Raw genomic sequence first — 16,632 nt, forward strand, 5'->3', positions numbered from 1 at the left:
CTCAGAGCTTACGTGACACATTGCAGGGCACTTTGTACTGTGCTGAAAAGCCATAAAAACAATTATCATGTTGGAGAAAGGGACACTGGCCACTATATTGTGCAATTCTGTGGACAGGCTATTTTTCTCAATCAGTACAGAAGGAGGGAGGAGAAATGCACCTGAGCCTTTTTGCTTCCAAAGACATAAGATTTCATAAAGACTGTTCTTCAAGTGAGGAAAGGCAAGGAACAAAGAGGGAAAGAAGTCCAGAGTGGTGTTAGTGAAGACTGAGTATCACCGTCTTGGAAAGCCGGAGTTGTGTTTTTGGTATATCTGAAACAATGAGAGAGTTCTACCCACCTAAACTACTCAGCCCCACTGAGAGTAAGAAGGGATCTGAACTGAAGGGGAGAATCTCAGGGGGTGCGGGGGCACTTTCTTTTTCCCAGATCACAATTTTTTTAAAGAACCAGACTGTTCCAGGAGGGGAAAAGAATTTTGGAGACTAAGAGAGTATAGAGGTGGAAGTCTAGTGCTGGGACAGCCTCCCCTAAATTTGGGAAGGGCAGACTGCTAATCCCAGGAAGGAGACAACCCAAGTCCACTGTCCTTTCAGCTCCCTAGGAAAATGCACACCTGAGGAGCAGGCTGGACCTGGTACCCAGATGCTGCCAGTCTTAGCTAAGTTCCCAGATGAGCTATACCTTTCAGGAAATTATGTGGACTACATCATACATGTTTTGGGTGGAAGAGTGGCTAGCAAGCATTATGGCCACTCCATCAGTGTCATCACTGCCATCCTCAACCCCGCCACCAATAAATACACAATCTAAGCAAAACCAGTATACTGCTCTGTAAGTCCAGTTTCAATTGCAGTCTCACGGTTCCTTCCATATAGATTGCATCCAATCCCAAACTCTTCCTAGTGGGAAATTCTTGAGCTTTAAATGAATTATACCAACAGTGATAGACAAAAACCAGACAGCCCATATATTCTGGGACTTCTGTTAGGCCTGTGGATTTATTGTTCCATCACACAGTGAGATGGGGGAGCTCAGAGCCAGACTTAGTAATGATAACGAAGGAGGAGAAGAAGAATGCAATGTGACATTTCTTACACTTACATAGAATGGAGTAAAAAGTAATAACATGATACAATAATTATTCAGCTTAAAATTTGTGTTTAGGCAACAGATATTTATGTCTGTCCCATAGGTATTTCACTTTTACATTCTATAAACATGTTCTACAAACATTTAGTGAAGTTCTTTTGAAACCATCAAGCCCCTACTTCAATTGTGCCCAAGGAAAGGAGGACATTCTTGCACAGAACTGGTCAAAGTCTTGAAAGGAGAGCTGTGAAATGCTTCAGGGTCAAACACAGTGGAGGCAGGAGGCATCAGTGAGAGAGAATTCCCAGGGGGAAAGATTTTCTTCTTCCAGAGAGCCCCTTTGCTGTAACTCTAGAAGGTTCTGTGGTATTTTTTCATAACAGAAGCTATTAGCTTGTATTAAGACATTAGTAGGAACTAAAAGGTGACTTCTATAGGTGGCTTTAGGAAATAACTCACAAAACTAAGTCAGGTATAGGACAGAATGGCCTTCTGCACTGGAAATCACTAAAACAGAGGTTGAAAACTAGAAAGCTGGTGGCTAACTTGGGCATAAAGACTTTAATGGCCACAAAGTGTTTATTGAAAATATTAGTTAAATATTATAAGGCAGTTTGTTTTTATATTAATGATGTCTCAAGTTTCCTCACTCACAAAATGAATGGGTTCAGCTAAAATGATCAACAAACAAATGTCAGAAAGTTCATTTAAAAATCTGCAATTCCCAGACTTCCTTGAGAAATTAGAAGACTGGACAAGATGGGCCCCTGCATGTTCACCTGGCAACAACCAGCTAGACCAGAAAACCACTGAGCACTTTAAACACCCCACCCCACCCCGCAGCTCAGCACAGGCCAGCATCTTCAGTCCCTGTGGCACTGTGCCTGACCCGCTTCACTCATTTTAGGTAATTAATGGTCCCTGAAGTCAACTGGATTGGTCACCTCAGCTCCAAAGGAGAAATGAGAAATGGCCCTTAAATATGTAGCAACCAGGAACGAGGGGTGGCCCAGCATTTGAAGGCCAGGGAAGGCCTTGATGTTCACATATGCTCTGCCTTCATTGTGCACTAAACAACAGAGATGGAGCAGGCCCTGCATCAGGTTGCTTCCCTTTTGCCTTTTCCTTGAGCTGAATTATTATATAAGACAGACTCTTCTCCATTATTAAATTCAAACAATAGCTACTCGGCATATATAATGACTAAAAGGACATTTAGCTGATTCAAACCCTGCTTTCTCTGGTTGTAATAGGTTAGGCAGCTTGCTTTTATATTAATGGTGTCTCAGTTTCCTCATTCACAAAATGAATGGGTTCAGCTAAAATGATCATTAAGATCTATACCACTTCCACTTATCTAGAATCTACTCAACCCTTGAGAGATGTTCAAGTTCCACACTTCCACAGAACCTCTCCAGACTTCTTCCTTTGAATTTTTCAGCTTATCGCCACCAGCTCCCAAATTAGCACTAATTTTCTAATTGCTTTGAGTATCTTGGTTCATTTGCCATAAACAGAAAATTCCCTTAAGTAATAGACTATACAGTTGAATTTTTAAATCATCCACAGCATTTTACATTTCACTGGCACTCAATAATTGTTACTTAAACTGAACAACACAGAAAATATCTATAAAATGGCAAGGTTCCAAAAGAGCAACTTTCATCAGCCCCCTCAAAAAAACTTATCCTTACCAGTATCACAGTTTGCGCATCTGATTTAGGCAGGCACAATGTGTACTATGCAAAGAAGAGATACACTTCTAGATCGCTATATACTTTGTATATGATCATTGCTTCCTTCCATAGTAGAAAAGCTCAAAAGGGGAAAAACACAAACAATAGCTCACTATAATGATATATTAAAGATTGTTACCCACTTAAATAGGGCAGGGGAAAAATTTTCCTACAGCAATTAAGAAAATCAATTACTTGCAGGGGATTGCAGATCAGACATTTGAAAACTACAGTGAAAACCACCCTTGATCCTCCCCCTCCCCTTGGATGTCATCAGTTCTGAGTAAGAGTCCAAGTTAAGATGCCATGTGGGTGGGGATTTACCCAACTTCAACTGGAAATGCAGTGGAATACAGGTTTTACTTGTTCTGGTTAAATTCTCCCCCTTCCCCCTTTCAAATAATTAAGGTTTTAGATATGTGATCAGTCCTTCCCTATCAAAGTAAAGCAAACATGAGAAAAGACTAGTTCAAGCACAAAATTATTTTTGAAAATTTTTTGATTGCTTTAATTTCTCTATTCAATGAATTTAAGATAACACTCTAGTAAACTTAATTAACAAATGTTCATGTCTTAACAGCTAGCCAATTCTAGTGAATTGAAATTAAGTCAACTTTTAAAATGCTCTACTGTGATGTAACAACACTCAGTACGGGTGTTTCCACTTAACCCATATGCTGGGGAAGGAGAATTAGTTCTGTAATTCATATTTCTATGTACATACACAATGCTTGAGGGTCTGAGTCAAGAGGTTGTGTACCTGTAGGTTGGGGAAGGGATTAGTCAGCTGGGGGAAGGGAAATCATAAACTCCCACTTGGACCTTTCTGGAAAATCAAAACCATACCCAATTTTAAAAGATGGTAAATACTGATTACATGTCTATTAATTTTTCTAGGGAATCCCTGTAAAATGCAATGAAGCTTTACAATCTGAGGGATACAAGCATCTCACTTTTTTTTTAAGTAATTTTTTTACACCGTCTTTCAGCTGTTTCAAGCCTTTCAATTGTTTGTTTCTACCCGGTGTTTCGAATAACCCAGTTAATTCATCTCTGACGGCTGACAGAAAGCCTATCTGTCAGTCTATCCACACGCAGCCTGAAGAGGGCTCTTGATTAGGTTCCCTCCTTCAGCCACGCCTACACACCAAGCATCGCCAGGAATGGAAAGTATGCCCAGCCTCCACACACCCTCACATCCCCATCTCCTCCACTTAACCTCAAAAGCTTAAACCCTAGCGAGGTTTTCCCACATCCCTGTCAAATAAAATGGACAGAACTCAAACAGAACCGGGGAAGGAGGAGTGTCTAAATTGTTCTTTTAATTTAGGTCAAGGCCAGTTCTTTTCCATGGACCTCTGAAAGCAGAAACCACCCTAACTAAGAGTGCCTCCCCGAATCCCATAAAAAGGCACTACCGTGCCCCTGCGGCAAGCTCCAAAGGAATGGAATATGTTCCTCTGGGATCACAACCAGGCATAGAGTGGGGAAGACCTTTAAGTTTAATTATCTGGAGTACTATGCCTACCACAATGAGGGCATTTAAGCCTTAGGCATGCCGTTGTACTCCACACAATCTAGTACAACTCCTAAAACTAGGGTAAACTCATTAATTTCAAATGTAGGATGAAATGAGGAAGAAAGGCTTTCTCCCCAAATCCGTCATCTCAAAAACAGTATTAAACTAAGTTCTGAGGAAAAGCTCTCCAGTGACTCCGCCTACTGCATCCTCCCTCTCAAGCTTCCGAAGCCGTCGGGGCACGAAATTCTTTCTTGGCCACACATTTGGGGTGACGGTCCTCCTCTCTGAAGATCACCAGCAAATTAAGAGACTCTCCAGACTCTTTATTATCCCCCAAGAGGTGGGGCTCCGACTCCAGGTAACCGATCTAGCAACTTGGACACCCAATTAGCAGGGAATCCCCCCCAAAGCCAACCTGGCCAATCGCAGCGGGCGAGCCAAAAGAACCACGAGTGACGTAAGATGTGATTAAGTTGGCGCGTCACCTCGACGTCAGCTTCTCACCTCTCGGACGTCCCGTCCCGGGAGCAAAACTCTAGCGACTTTGGGTCCCGCCCCCGGGAGAGTGGAGGGCTGCCAATGAGGGCGATTCTGAGGGTGAACGAAGCCAATGAGACAAGCCAGGGGCGGGGCGCGGGGTCCGAGGGTGGGGCGGATGGCGGCGGTGGCAGCCCGAGGTCTGGCTGCGCGCAGTATATGACAGTACGTCAGCAGCGGGATGGCCGTAGCTGTGGCGGCGGCTGCAGAAGCCCGAGCAGCCGCGGCCGCAGTGGAGCCTAGAGCCCGAGCGGCGACGGCGGCGGCACCCCGGGGAGTTTAAGATGGCGGCAGGGGGGGCGGCGGGCCTGCGGGAGGAGCAGCGCTACGGTCTGTCCTGCGGGCGGCTGGGGCAGGACCACATCACTGTACTGCATGTGAAGCTCACCGAGACGGCGATCCGGGCGCTCGAGACCTACCAGAGCCACAAGGTGAGCCGACCGGCCGGGCTCGGGGAGGGAGAGGGCGCCCTTCGTCGCCCGGCCGCGCCTGCTCCGGCCCCGGGCACCCGGCGCGGGGGCGGCGGAGCAGGGACTCGCCGCCGCAGCCGTCAGAGCCCGCCGCGGCAGGGCTGGGCAGGGCCGGGCTGGGCCGGGCTGGGTCTCTGACGCCGCCGTCCCGGGCTGACCGGGCTCCCGGGCGCTGGGAGGCGGGCGGGCGGGCGGCCCCTGGCGGCAGGGCCGAGGCAACCGCAGCCCGGGCTCGGCTGCGCCTCCGCTGCGGGACTTTCCGACGGCGCTCGCGGGTTTCCTGGCTTTTTCTGTCAGAGTAAGGGAGAGAGGCACCAGGGAGGTGGGAGGGATGACCCGGCTGCCCACGGTAGGGGAAGAGGCGCGCAGCGTACGGGTACCTATCGCGGGAGGACCCGCCAGCACAGCCATCCGCGTTTGGGGCTAACACGTAAGGCACCGTGGACGCGCAGATTCGGGGACACAGGCGCTCCACATATGGAGGTGAGACACACCTCGTACTCGCAGGGATGTGAGGACATAGGCTCTCCGCATTTGGCGGAGGGCACAGTGTGTGTTCGCTAAGGCTGGAACACAGCACTCCTCGTCTGAGAGGGAGGGGGACACACCTACACTCCCAGGAACTCGGGGACACTGGAGCCTCGAGTTCTCAGAGACGCACCCACACCGCGTACCCAGAAGCTACACACATCCGCCGCCCAACCGGGAGCAATACCTCGGTTACGGAGCTCACACTGCCTTCTGGAGAGACACCATGACCATACACTCACAACTCGAGTACAGCGAAGGCTCTTACTTAATTAACCCATAAGCCGCAATTGGAATACAAATGCAAGCACGCGTTTTCACAATGAAAAAAAAAAAAAAGAAGGGGAAAGAGAAGCTCGGAGGAGACGTTGCAACCAGGGTGCCTAGGAAAGCCGTTTATGGACATGCAGTAGTACTGTGTGTGGATGAGGGAGACAGCAGTGGACACATTGCATACAGGGATATACCATATGAAGGAGGGGTAACATTCACTCTGACAGGAGAGGCAGTCGGAGGGAGATAAAGTCCATAGAGCATCCTAACAATAGCCCTGTCCATACCAAGGAAAAACGCTCCAGTTAACTAATTTTGTAAAATGTCACAGAGGACCAGAGGAACACCCAGACACAGACTCACATACTCAGATTAAAGTGAAGAAAAGAATTAACATCTGTTGAGCTCCCACTAGTGCTAAGTACTTTAAATGCATAGGAAGAAGACAGTTGGAAACAGAGCTGCAGGGGAGTTGTGAACCCTGATTCCTTGGGAGTGTGTGAACCTGGGCCAAGGAAGACTCACCTTTAGAGAGGCCCCCAACATAAGCATACACTCGGGGGGTGGGGGGGAGGGGAGACACAGTTGTGCACTGTTTAGGAGGTACATGAACGCATATGACAGTGTACATGTAAACAGCAAGAGAGACTCCTAGAGGTGAGTATGCTCTCAGGAGGGCCCTCAGAGAACTGAGTTACCTGCCAGAGAAACATATGGTGAGAAACACTCAGACTTGGGAGGGGAGGAAGGAGGTGCACACACAGGAAGAAAGATACCTTCGTACACACCATGAAATCCCAAGGAAAAGGAATCTCGTATGGTTGAGACGTCAGTGTACACCCAGTAATAGGAATGCAAGGAGATAATACAAGCCATACAAACTGCATGTTTCAGTAGCTACTCCCAGACAAATGCACCTGCAAGGAAGAGATCAGCACCAGCACGGACTGGGAGGCCCGTAGCAGGGAAGCCAGATAGGCAGGCAGAAGGACAGAGGCAGACACTAGAGAGAAGCTCAGCACTGCAAGATGAAGAGATAAACTTGCCTGTTCCAAGGCCAAGGCGTGGGAAGGAATGACGGTGGGGAGAAGGTAGGTCAGAGGTATAAAGAGAAAAACACACAGGCTGGAGAGGAAGAAGCCAGAAAGAGGAGGACAAACTCCAGTCAGAAACAGACCAGGAAGCAGAGAAAGAGTAGCACACAGAGGGTGGGGAGAGGCATCTCTAGGGACAGTAGGTCAGCCAGCCACCTTCAGAGAACAACAAACTGGATGATTGCACTGAGATTAACAGACACATCCACTTGGCTGGGAAGAAGGGGGAGAGGAGGCCCACGTTGGGAGGGATGGTGCCCAGGGAGAGTGATATGACCGGCCCCCAGTGCTCCCTGATGTGCATGATCACGGGGGCCCAGAAAGGGAAAGCCGTTTGTTTTTCTACCTTTCTGCCTTCTGCACCTTAGTGTTTACATGCCTGGGATTAAGGCTGGAGTGCTTTGGTTCAGAAACCCCCATATATATATTATATATACCAGTGTCTTTCAAGAGTCAGGAGAACAAAAATTCTTTCTCTCCTAACCCACAGCTTAGTTCTTGATTTTTTTTCTCTTTTACTTGTTTTGTAGTCAAAGGTATCAAAGTCAATTCAATGGCTTTCTTTGCTCCTATTTCTATTGCTTGTTAGTATTATTACTGTCCTTTTCTGCCTCTGTGCATGCAAGTTAATGGGTCTTGTCAGTCTATACAGAAGCAGAGGAGGGAAAGGGAGAAGACTCTTCCAAGTCCCTCCACCAGGTAGACTGATGAGTCCTAGGATTTCTTTTCTCCTGAAAAGCTGTTGGTGGAAGCAGTGGCATGCAGGGAGAGGAGGAAAAAATAAGCTGACTTGGTCTTTGCTATTAGAGGCTCCCTTGTTTATGACTTAACCAACTCCTGTCCAGGCCTCACTGCCACTTCATCCACAGAAACACTTTGTAAGAGGTTTGGAAAGAAATTGGAGTTGAGACTATATTAACTCCAGATGGTTAAAAAGTGGGGACAGACTGAAGAATGAAATGAGGGGCCTTTTGGATGGCAGTATATACTGTTGGTGCTTACTAGAAGGATCCTCTGGCATGTTCAGCTAAGTGTGCTATAAATGTGTCCTCAGTGCCCCTCCTCCTGGCTCAGGCCAGACCAGAATTCCCCCATCTGCAGAGAAACAGTTACTAGCACTTGGCATCCTGCTGGGCTTTTGTCTTACAGTAGAAGGACACTTATTTGGTCTTTTACACCTTCCACCCTTATCAGAAGTAGAACTCATGACTGTAAATTGTAGCTGCTGTTTGGAAATATGTTGGGATGAGTTAGCTAATTTCAAAGAAGTTTCTGGTACTCAAGCCTGTTCTCTCTGTGGAAAAAAAAATGGCTTTAATTTCTCGTGTAAAACTGCCCCCATAATTCCTGTTCAGATAGGAGGGTGCTTGATGCTTGATAAGTGCCCCCAAGTGGCTTTGGCCTGGGCAAGATTATGATTATTACTCCTCCTAATAGCTTTCTAAGAGCCAAAATTTTAACAGGTTCACTTCCTGAATTAAGCATCAGAAAGTTATTAATTCAGATATTTTGTACATTGGATTTACTTTTATGAATTAACCCACTTGACCTAAGGATTCAGGGAGGTAAATTTAGGAATTTTAGGAAACTATGATTTAGGCAGAATATAGACGTTCTTAGATATAATTGAGCATGTATTGAAATTACTAGGGTTCATGAGAAAAGAATCTTTAATTAGAAACAATTTCCTCACTGTTTGAAAAAATTCTCAAACCTAAATGACCCTCATTATTCAAGTCTTACATTTTTAGAGAAGAAATGAAGTAGGCTAATATGAAAAACTTCCTAAACAGAGACTAAAGTAAGGGAGAGAGACATTGTGAGTTCAGGAAAGGGAGTTATAGTTGGAGTAAATACCTCTTGAAAGTTGTTTTCGACTCAGTTTGAATACAGAAACAGTTTTAAATTGATTACACATTAAAAAGTGTTAACTGGAAAATTATTTTCATGGTTTGCAGAACAAATTTAGACATACTAACACATATCTAGGCTATATTGCAGAGGTACTTTTTTAACTAGATTATTTTAGATGAGGGAACAAGTTACTAAATAAATAAAGTCACAAATTACAACTTTATAGTCATGCCAAATTGATGTCTGTGGTTGTGTGGTCTATATAAGCTCTACATATTTTAAATGAGCATATATGACTATAATTATATGTTTTTCCCAAGTATATCCCAAAATTATATTTAAAATTAAAACCCAAAAGTCTAAGGTACACTGTAGCCAATTTCTTCAATAATGTATAGTTGGTTTCATTTTGACATTTATAGTAACAAATCTTATCAAAATATTGTTTGCAGATTCTGTCATTGCTAAGCCTGTCAATTTATTTTTTAAATGTTTAGTCACAGTTTCAAAGGTGATGGCTCAAATAATATTATCATGTTTACTTAACCATTACATAAAAAGTCTTGCATAGATGTGTTTGGAGGCAGGGGCCATTTATTCTCTATGCCTGAAGATCAGAAAGAAGATGCCTTTAAGAAAGATTCTGTTAACACATTTTCTTGTCAACTCTAACTATTGGATTTAAATAAATTCTCCTGCTTTGATTAGTGTCTTCTAGCAAAATAATAGTGTTTTGAAAATGTGTACAAATACACTTAAATTTAATTTTCCCTGAGGTACTCAGTCTCTCTCTCTCAGTATTACCAGATACTCTTAATTCCAATCAAAGCATAGTCTTATTTAAACTTCCAAAGTTACCGTCCTTCACAGTAGCTTCCTTATATGCTTCTTGATCTTTCTTGATCTTAAAAATCACTCATTCAACAGGTCATGGCATAGGTGATTTGTTCTCCTTAGCCTTTCTACCAGGTAAACTTTTCAACATTTGATTCACTGTGGTTTAAGGTGCAGAAAAGACTCATAACTTATTTTTTCCTTTATCTTTTCCTTCACTGCCTGCCCTCAAACAATTTTGAGTGTGTGTGTATTTAATACTCTGCCTCATAAATACAAAAGACCCTGTCCTCCCTGCTGCACCACTCAAGCATTTGGAACTGCTAGCACAGAGCTGCCACTGCCCTACGACATGTTTATTAAGTAAAACAGTGAGGTTTGTGTTAGCAGTTTCCTTTTCTTGTACTTTCTAAATGTAGCCCCGTTTAATTTAGATAATTAATCTTACTGACTTTTAGCTCAGACCCATCTGCAGGTTCAACTTGATCATAAAATGCTTTTTATTAAGTCAAATTTGTGCCACATGTTGCAGTATTTGAAATGTTTATTCATATGATGAGATGCTAAGTGCAAAGAAGGTTGTCCCTCCCTGTGAAAAGCAGTAGCCAGATTGCCTAGAAAGATAAGACAGAGAACCTTGGCAACAAATTGGGGGAAAAGAAAGAACATATGTGAAGGATGGGAACATGTTCAAGAAAAGAATTTAAAAGGAAAGGGGCATAGAATTCTTGGAACAGTATATAGGAAAGCTTACCGAGGACATTCACTAGATCCAGCCTTTCCATTTACTCCATTTGCACTTACAAAAAACTATGGAAGCATTCTCATAGCACTTATTAGGCAATTTGTAATAAAGCCAACAGAGGGAAAATTTCAGCAGAACTAGTGATGGGCCATTTTCAACAAATTATGAAGTTCAAGGAGCTTGACACCAGAGTCCAACCCACTTATTTGCCAGTTTGGACCAAATGTTTGGAGTATTTGAGATGTCCCAAAGATGTGATGATATAGGCATTTCTGCATTAAGATTAGCTAAGTTTTAAAATAAAGAAAATGGCATGTATATAATGCCACATTTGCCTACCCTGTGTACATCAGCTCTGTACATTTCCCATGAATTAAAGCAAAAATCTAGAAAGGCAGGTCTGGAATAGAATACAGTACTCTAATTGTCATGTCTCCACAGCCAAATAGAAAGAAATGGCATAAAATTCATCAAAGAGAATTGTTTTTTTATTTCCCTCCTTTCCCTTCCAATTTATCTGTCTAGCTATAATTTCTGTTGTGGCATTATGGCTCTTGAAAGCTATGATAGGTCTTTAAGTAGAACTAGTTTAAGGGCCTCTGCTAATACTTTGCCAGGAAAGGAACAATTTCCATGGCTGGCAGTTTAATATAAGACTTAGTAAAAGAGAATCTTAGCTATATGCTCCCTAAAGATTTATAAATCAAATCTGTACCTTTAATTGAACTGTACAGTCAGAGCATTTGGCTACTAGTTCATAGTAACCAGATTGCTAGGCAAATAGCATAAGTTTCTTTTCTTATTGGGGATCCTATATGTTGTTGGTCTAAAAAATATCCTTGGGTCTTCAAGGATTTTAATAAGATTTTAGTAGGCGGTGCTAGATGGGCAACCACATTTTCAGCAGAGGGAATGACACAGGCAGAGAGGACAGCAGTAGAACAGCGAGGGCAGGATCTGAGAGTGGCAAGAGAAACCCTGTTCCTCTTAACTTGCAGTGCAGGAGAAAAATGTAGTTTGAAGAGAGGAAAGGGAGATCGGAGTGGGTTGTATTTTATTCTGTCAATATTGGGGAGACAATGAATAGAAATTTAAGGTGATTTGAGCTATTAGGATTATTCTTGCCTCAGTGTACATGATAAATATAAGGTGAATCTGGAAGGAAGAAGACAAATAAGGAAGAAGTATGTGGTCCAGGCCAGAGATGATTGGGGTCTAAACTAGGATTCTTACAGTAAACATTAGAGAACAGAATCATTAGAATTTAACAGGTTTTAAAGGAATAAGATTGAATTGAGATTTCACTAAGAGGGGTATCTAGTAGAAAAAGGGAAATGAAAAGCATATGGGAAAGTTGGAGAGGAGAGATGAAGGAAAGGAGTACCATTTAATGAGCATTCACTCAGTCTTTTGTTTGGTGACCCAGAGACTTAAGTTTGACTAGATGTTTTCTATTTTATAAGTATATTTAGGAGTCTGAGGCTAGACTGGAACGATGCTATATTATTTATATGTCTCATAAATTCTTCTGTTTGGTTGGAAATTTGGGGGATTGGTGGTGTTCTGGAGGAAGTTGAAACTATTAAGTGGCAGAAATTTTGGTCTTGAGCAGGAATTTTTAAAATTTTGTTCATATTTTTATGTACTCCCATTATTCAATAACCTTCTCTATAAATTACACTAAGACCATCATAGAGCACAGATAATATGAGAATTGAATTTGATTTTAAAATGAAGATAGACCTTCTGCGGTTTCTGCCCCTAGTCATTTTGAAATGTTAAGTAACTCTCTAAGATGTACCTAGGTTTACATTTCAAGCATCATTTTGAAATAATTCCTAAAGGCCTTGAAAGGGTCCATGTTTTTGCTTTTTCCAGTTTAACTCCATTTCTGTTTTTGTGTTTTGATTCCCCTTTTTCTTTATTGTTTGACAGTTTCATTGTGAAAACCAAAACAAAAAATAAGCATGTATATACAAACCTTTTGTTATAAGTACACATTGTCGTGGAGTAGGTATAGGTGCTTATTTCATGGTCTGTGGAGATAGTCTTGGCTCAAAGACTTCTGTGGAGCTGTGAGCTTTTTTAAAGTTGGAGCTAAGTTTGAACTTTCTAATAAAATTGACTGAAATACTGCAGGATCTAAATACCTGAAAACTTAACTCTTAGTGTATTTTAAAATTCTTTATTATTGCTTTTGGTTTCCATAATTGGAAACCATGATGCCCCAGAGAAACTCCATTGAGTGCTTTAAATATATTTTCTCTTTAATACAAGATTAAGAAGTAGGAGTAAGAATTATAACTACCAAATACTCGCTTATTCATATATCAAACATTTATTACTCTTCTGACATGTGCCAAGCATAGAACTAGGCACTGGAAATGTAAAGCTGAGTAAGTCATGGATGGTCCCTTCCATCAAGAAAGTGCTTATGCTTTCACAGAAATAGGCAGACGCAAAAAACATAAATGCAATAAAGTCTGTGTTAAAGGGGAACACCTAAAGAGAGAAGGATTATGTTTGAGGATGTGTCTGAGAAGCCATGTCTGCTTCTTCACCTCCCACCTTCCGATATCACTTCAGTTGGGTCATCTCCACCTCACCCCCGGGATTGCATCTGCCTAGGTCCCTTGTTGCCAAGTCCGGTGGTCATCCCTCTGTTCCCATCTTATGCAGCCTCAGCAGCCTTCCATGCTATTGACCATTCATTACTGTTAGAAATACTTCCGTCCTGCCTCCCTGCCCATTAGAATGTTCTCAGTCTCTGCTGACTATCCTCTGCTTGACTGGCCTCTGAATACTGGAGATCTCAGCTGGCTTCTCTTTATTCACTCTAGTGAGCTCATCTTGTCCTGTGGTTTAAAAGCCACTTTTATGTTAATAACTTCCAAATATTAATCTCTAGCACCAACCTTCCTCCAACTCCAGGCATTTATTCCAGCACTTCTTATCAAAGTTTAATAGGTATATCAAATTTAACAAACCAAACACAATTCCTGATTTCTCTCCTTAAACCTTCAACTTCCCAAAAGCTCCCCACTCATTAAGTGGCAGCATTCCTCGCCCGTTGCCGTTGCCTAGTAATTGACTAGAATAATTGATTTGTCCCCTCTTTCCTTGATTTATTTGATCCAGCAGCAAATCCTGTCAATCTTCAAACATCTGGAATCAAATCCCACCCATTACCGCCACTGGAGCCCCAGGCACCGTCATTTCTCTTGAGGACCATTACCACGCATTTCCAGCTAACCTCTGGGCTTCCACTCTTCTCCACAAACCATTCTCCACACAGCAGCCAGAGTGATCTTTGTAAAACATTAAGTATGATCATGTAGTTTTTGGTTTCAAGCCTTCTAATGGTAAAAGTGTGTGAGATGCTTCTTTTTATCAATTTCTAGTTTTTTAAAAGTAGTCTCCACTTTCCAATCCAAAATTATTTTACCACTTTTCATACTAATGGTCTAGAGATTGTAATCCCAAAGAACAATTTTCATTTGCATTTAATTTCAGATTTGACATGTAAGTTTATTATCCAATTACCAAGCCCTCATTAAACATTCTTGGAAAAAAGTAATGGGATAGTATCCCCAAGTATTGTTGGTTCAGAGGCTGTTTCACTAACTTTTTAGCTGGTTGTTCAGTTTAGATTTTTGCTCTCCATGATCCCTTAACAGCTGTTTGAAATAGTAAGATTTATGGCAACAACTTTAAAATTTGGCCTGCATCAGATAGCTACAGTTTTCCAGAAGCAGTCTTTTAAAACAGGGATTGTGTCAAATAGATTAGGTTTTTGACCTCTTTCACTATTATTTTGGTAATCCCTTTATATTTCACTTTTATATTCTATAATGGCTAGAGAAAAATTGTTCTTTATTGTATATTTACTCTGCTTCTTCCAAATCTATAGAGAAGGAGTTTCTCCTTCCTGTAGGGTTAGATTGACTCACAAAGCAAATTACTCGATTTTGTGAAGCTAGTGACTTTTAGTGGGGCAGGGGGTGGTGATCCAATAAAAGATTGGGAGCAAGGAAGAGATACCACTTATTAACGTAGCTTTGGATTATCTCTAAATTTCACATTCATGCTTTCATTTTAAACATTACCAGCTTTTGAGAAGAACTGAGTACATTTAATTTCTTTGGGATTTCTTATGCTATTTCCTGCTTAACTCCAGTTTTTTTTCTTCTCTCTCTGCCTAGATATTTTTTATTACAGTGGTTAAAATATAATTATTAGGTAGTCTTTGGTAATCAGGTGATGTTTTAAAGAACAGGATAAAATGACTTTTTAAATAAAAAAATCATAACCACAAATTCTTAAAATAATATAGTACCTCTTTTAGGAAAGACGATCTATCTTATACAAATTGTATCCCAAGGAGAAATCATAAATACTTCTTACTATTTACTTGGAAAAGTGAAAACAAATTCAAACACCTGATATTTTCCTTAAGCTATAAGGCAAAACCAAAAAAGTGTTCTCCCAAAAAAATCTATCCTTATTAATTCTGAATTATCTCGATTTCAGATGTTTCACATTTTATCTAACTGTTGTTAAAAAGGGACTGTGTAAAGTGGTGGATGAGAGCAAACTTCAGGGTTTGAATCCCAGGTCACTGACTAGCTTTGTGACTAATTAGCAGTATTTTGTTTGGCTATAAAAGGTTTTAACATTTTAAAATTTGAATCCTTACTAGGGTGGGCATTCATTCTCCAGATATTTGCCCTTTCTTGTTCCTTTACATCCAGTCTCTTTCATACTTAACCTCCCTTGGGTCCTTAAACACATTGAGTCTTTGACTCCTGATTTATTCAAAGGAAGGCCTAACTAGGAAATTAATCTTAAACTTGAATGTTAAGTAAATGATTAGATGGATTGGCACAAGAATGTTTGGGAAGATATGCCAGGTTGAAGGAATAGGAAGGAGGTAGAAATAGTAAGGAAAATGTTTACAAAACAAACAAAACAAGATTCACAGCACTGAGCCACAGTCAGGAGGAAGTGGAAGATATGAAATTGGTTGTCCTGTAGACAGAGGGTCTGTTTTCCATTTGGAAGGGTTTGCTTTGCTCTTTTAGAACCCACTGGGAAGGAACCCACTGCAGGCTGGATGACATGCTAAGAGTGGTGTCTGAGAGAGCTTCTGCTATTTGAATGATGGACAGCATTTGGAGTAAACTAAAGGAAGGCAGGAAGCCCTTTATCTAGATGTTTGGTGAGAGGGCCTGAAAGCCCAGGGCTTTCAAAGTAGAGGCTAAGAGCTTAATATGAGGGAGTCTGGGATTGACCAGCCAGAGATGATTGGGAACACTGGAGCCACCTTTGCTTTATTTTTCTTTGGTGCCTGATATTCAGGCTTTCAACACATTTTATCATTCTTCCTTGGGAATGTCTCATTCCACCATCTCTGTTTTGCTCCAGATGAAGTCATACTATTTAGGCCTTTATCACTAGAGTATTTCTAAGTAAAGCATCCTTTGGGACTGATTTCTATTCTCCTCCCCTACCCCAATCCATTTCTCTCCGTCTTTCTTATACATAACTGAAAGAACTGCTTTACCTGCAACACTTCCTTCAGCAACTCACTTTTTCATGACAAAAATTTAGAAGAGCCACCAACTGCTTATCATGTCAAAGGCAAGACTTAAAGGCCATCCCTGAGTGGGTAATGGAGGAGATTAAGGCAGGGTTATTTCACAGGGTGATAAACCTTTAGAAATCCTAAAGTCTGAAATTGAAATTACTGTCTTATTCGTTTTGTAGTGGATAGTAGCTAAAACTGAACACAAATTTTGAGGTCAAGGAAAAATTAGGCAGGGATCTCAAGTCCACTTCTCATCTTTTGTGTTGTGTTTCAAGTGTGAAAGGACTCTGTACACAACAGTACCAACAGTGGGTCTGCCCTCTGCCCACAATAGTACCAATTCCTGCCTCCTTGCTTT

General features: G+C 41.9%; 1 protein-coding gene across 1 annotated transcript in view; it reads left to right on the forward strand.

The window, feature by feature from the left end:
* Window positions 1-5,051: 5,051 nt before the first annotated feature.
* ELL2 (elongation factor for RNA polymerase II 2) overlaps window positions 5,052-16,632 on the forward strand; it is a 67,682-nt gene continuing 56,101 nt past the window's right edge. The window contains exon 1 of the mRNA XM_037012164.2: window positions 5,052-5,320. Coding sequence (XP_036868059.2) covers window positions 5,174-5,320 — 147 coding nt within the window. The 5' untranslated portion in view covers window positions 5,052-5,173. The remainder of the gene's footprint in view (window positions 5,321-16,632) is intronic.

Source organism: Manis javanica, chromosome 1 (assembly GCF_040802235.1).
Source record: "Manis javanica isolate MJ-LG chromosome 1, MJ_LKY, whole genome shotgun sequence".
NCBI lineage: Eukaryota > Metazoa > Chordata > Mammalia > Pholidota > Manidae > Manis > Manis javanica.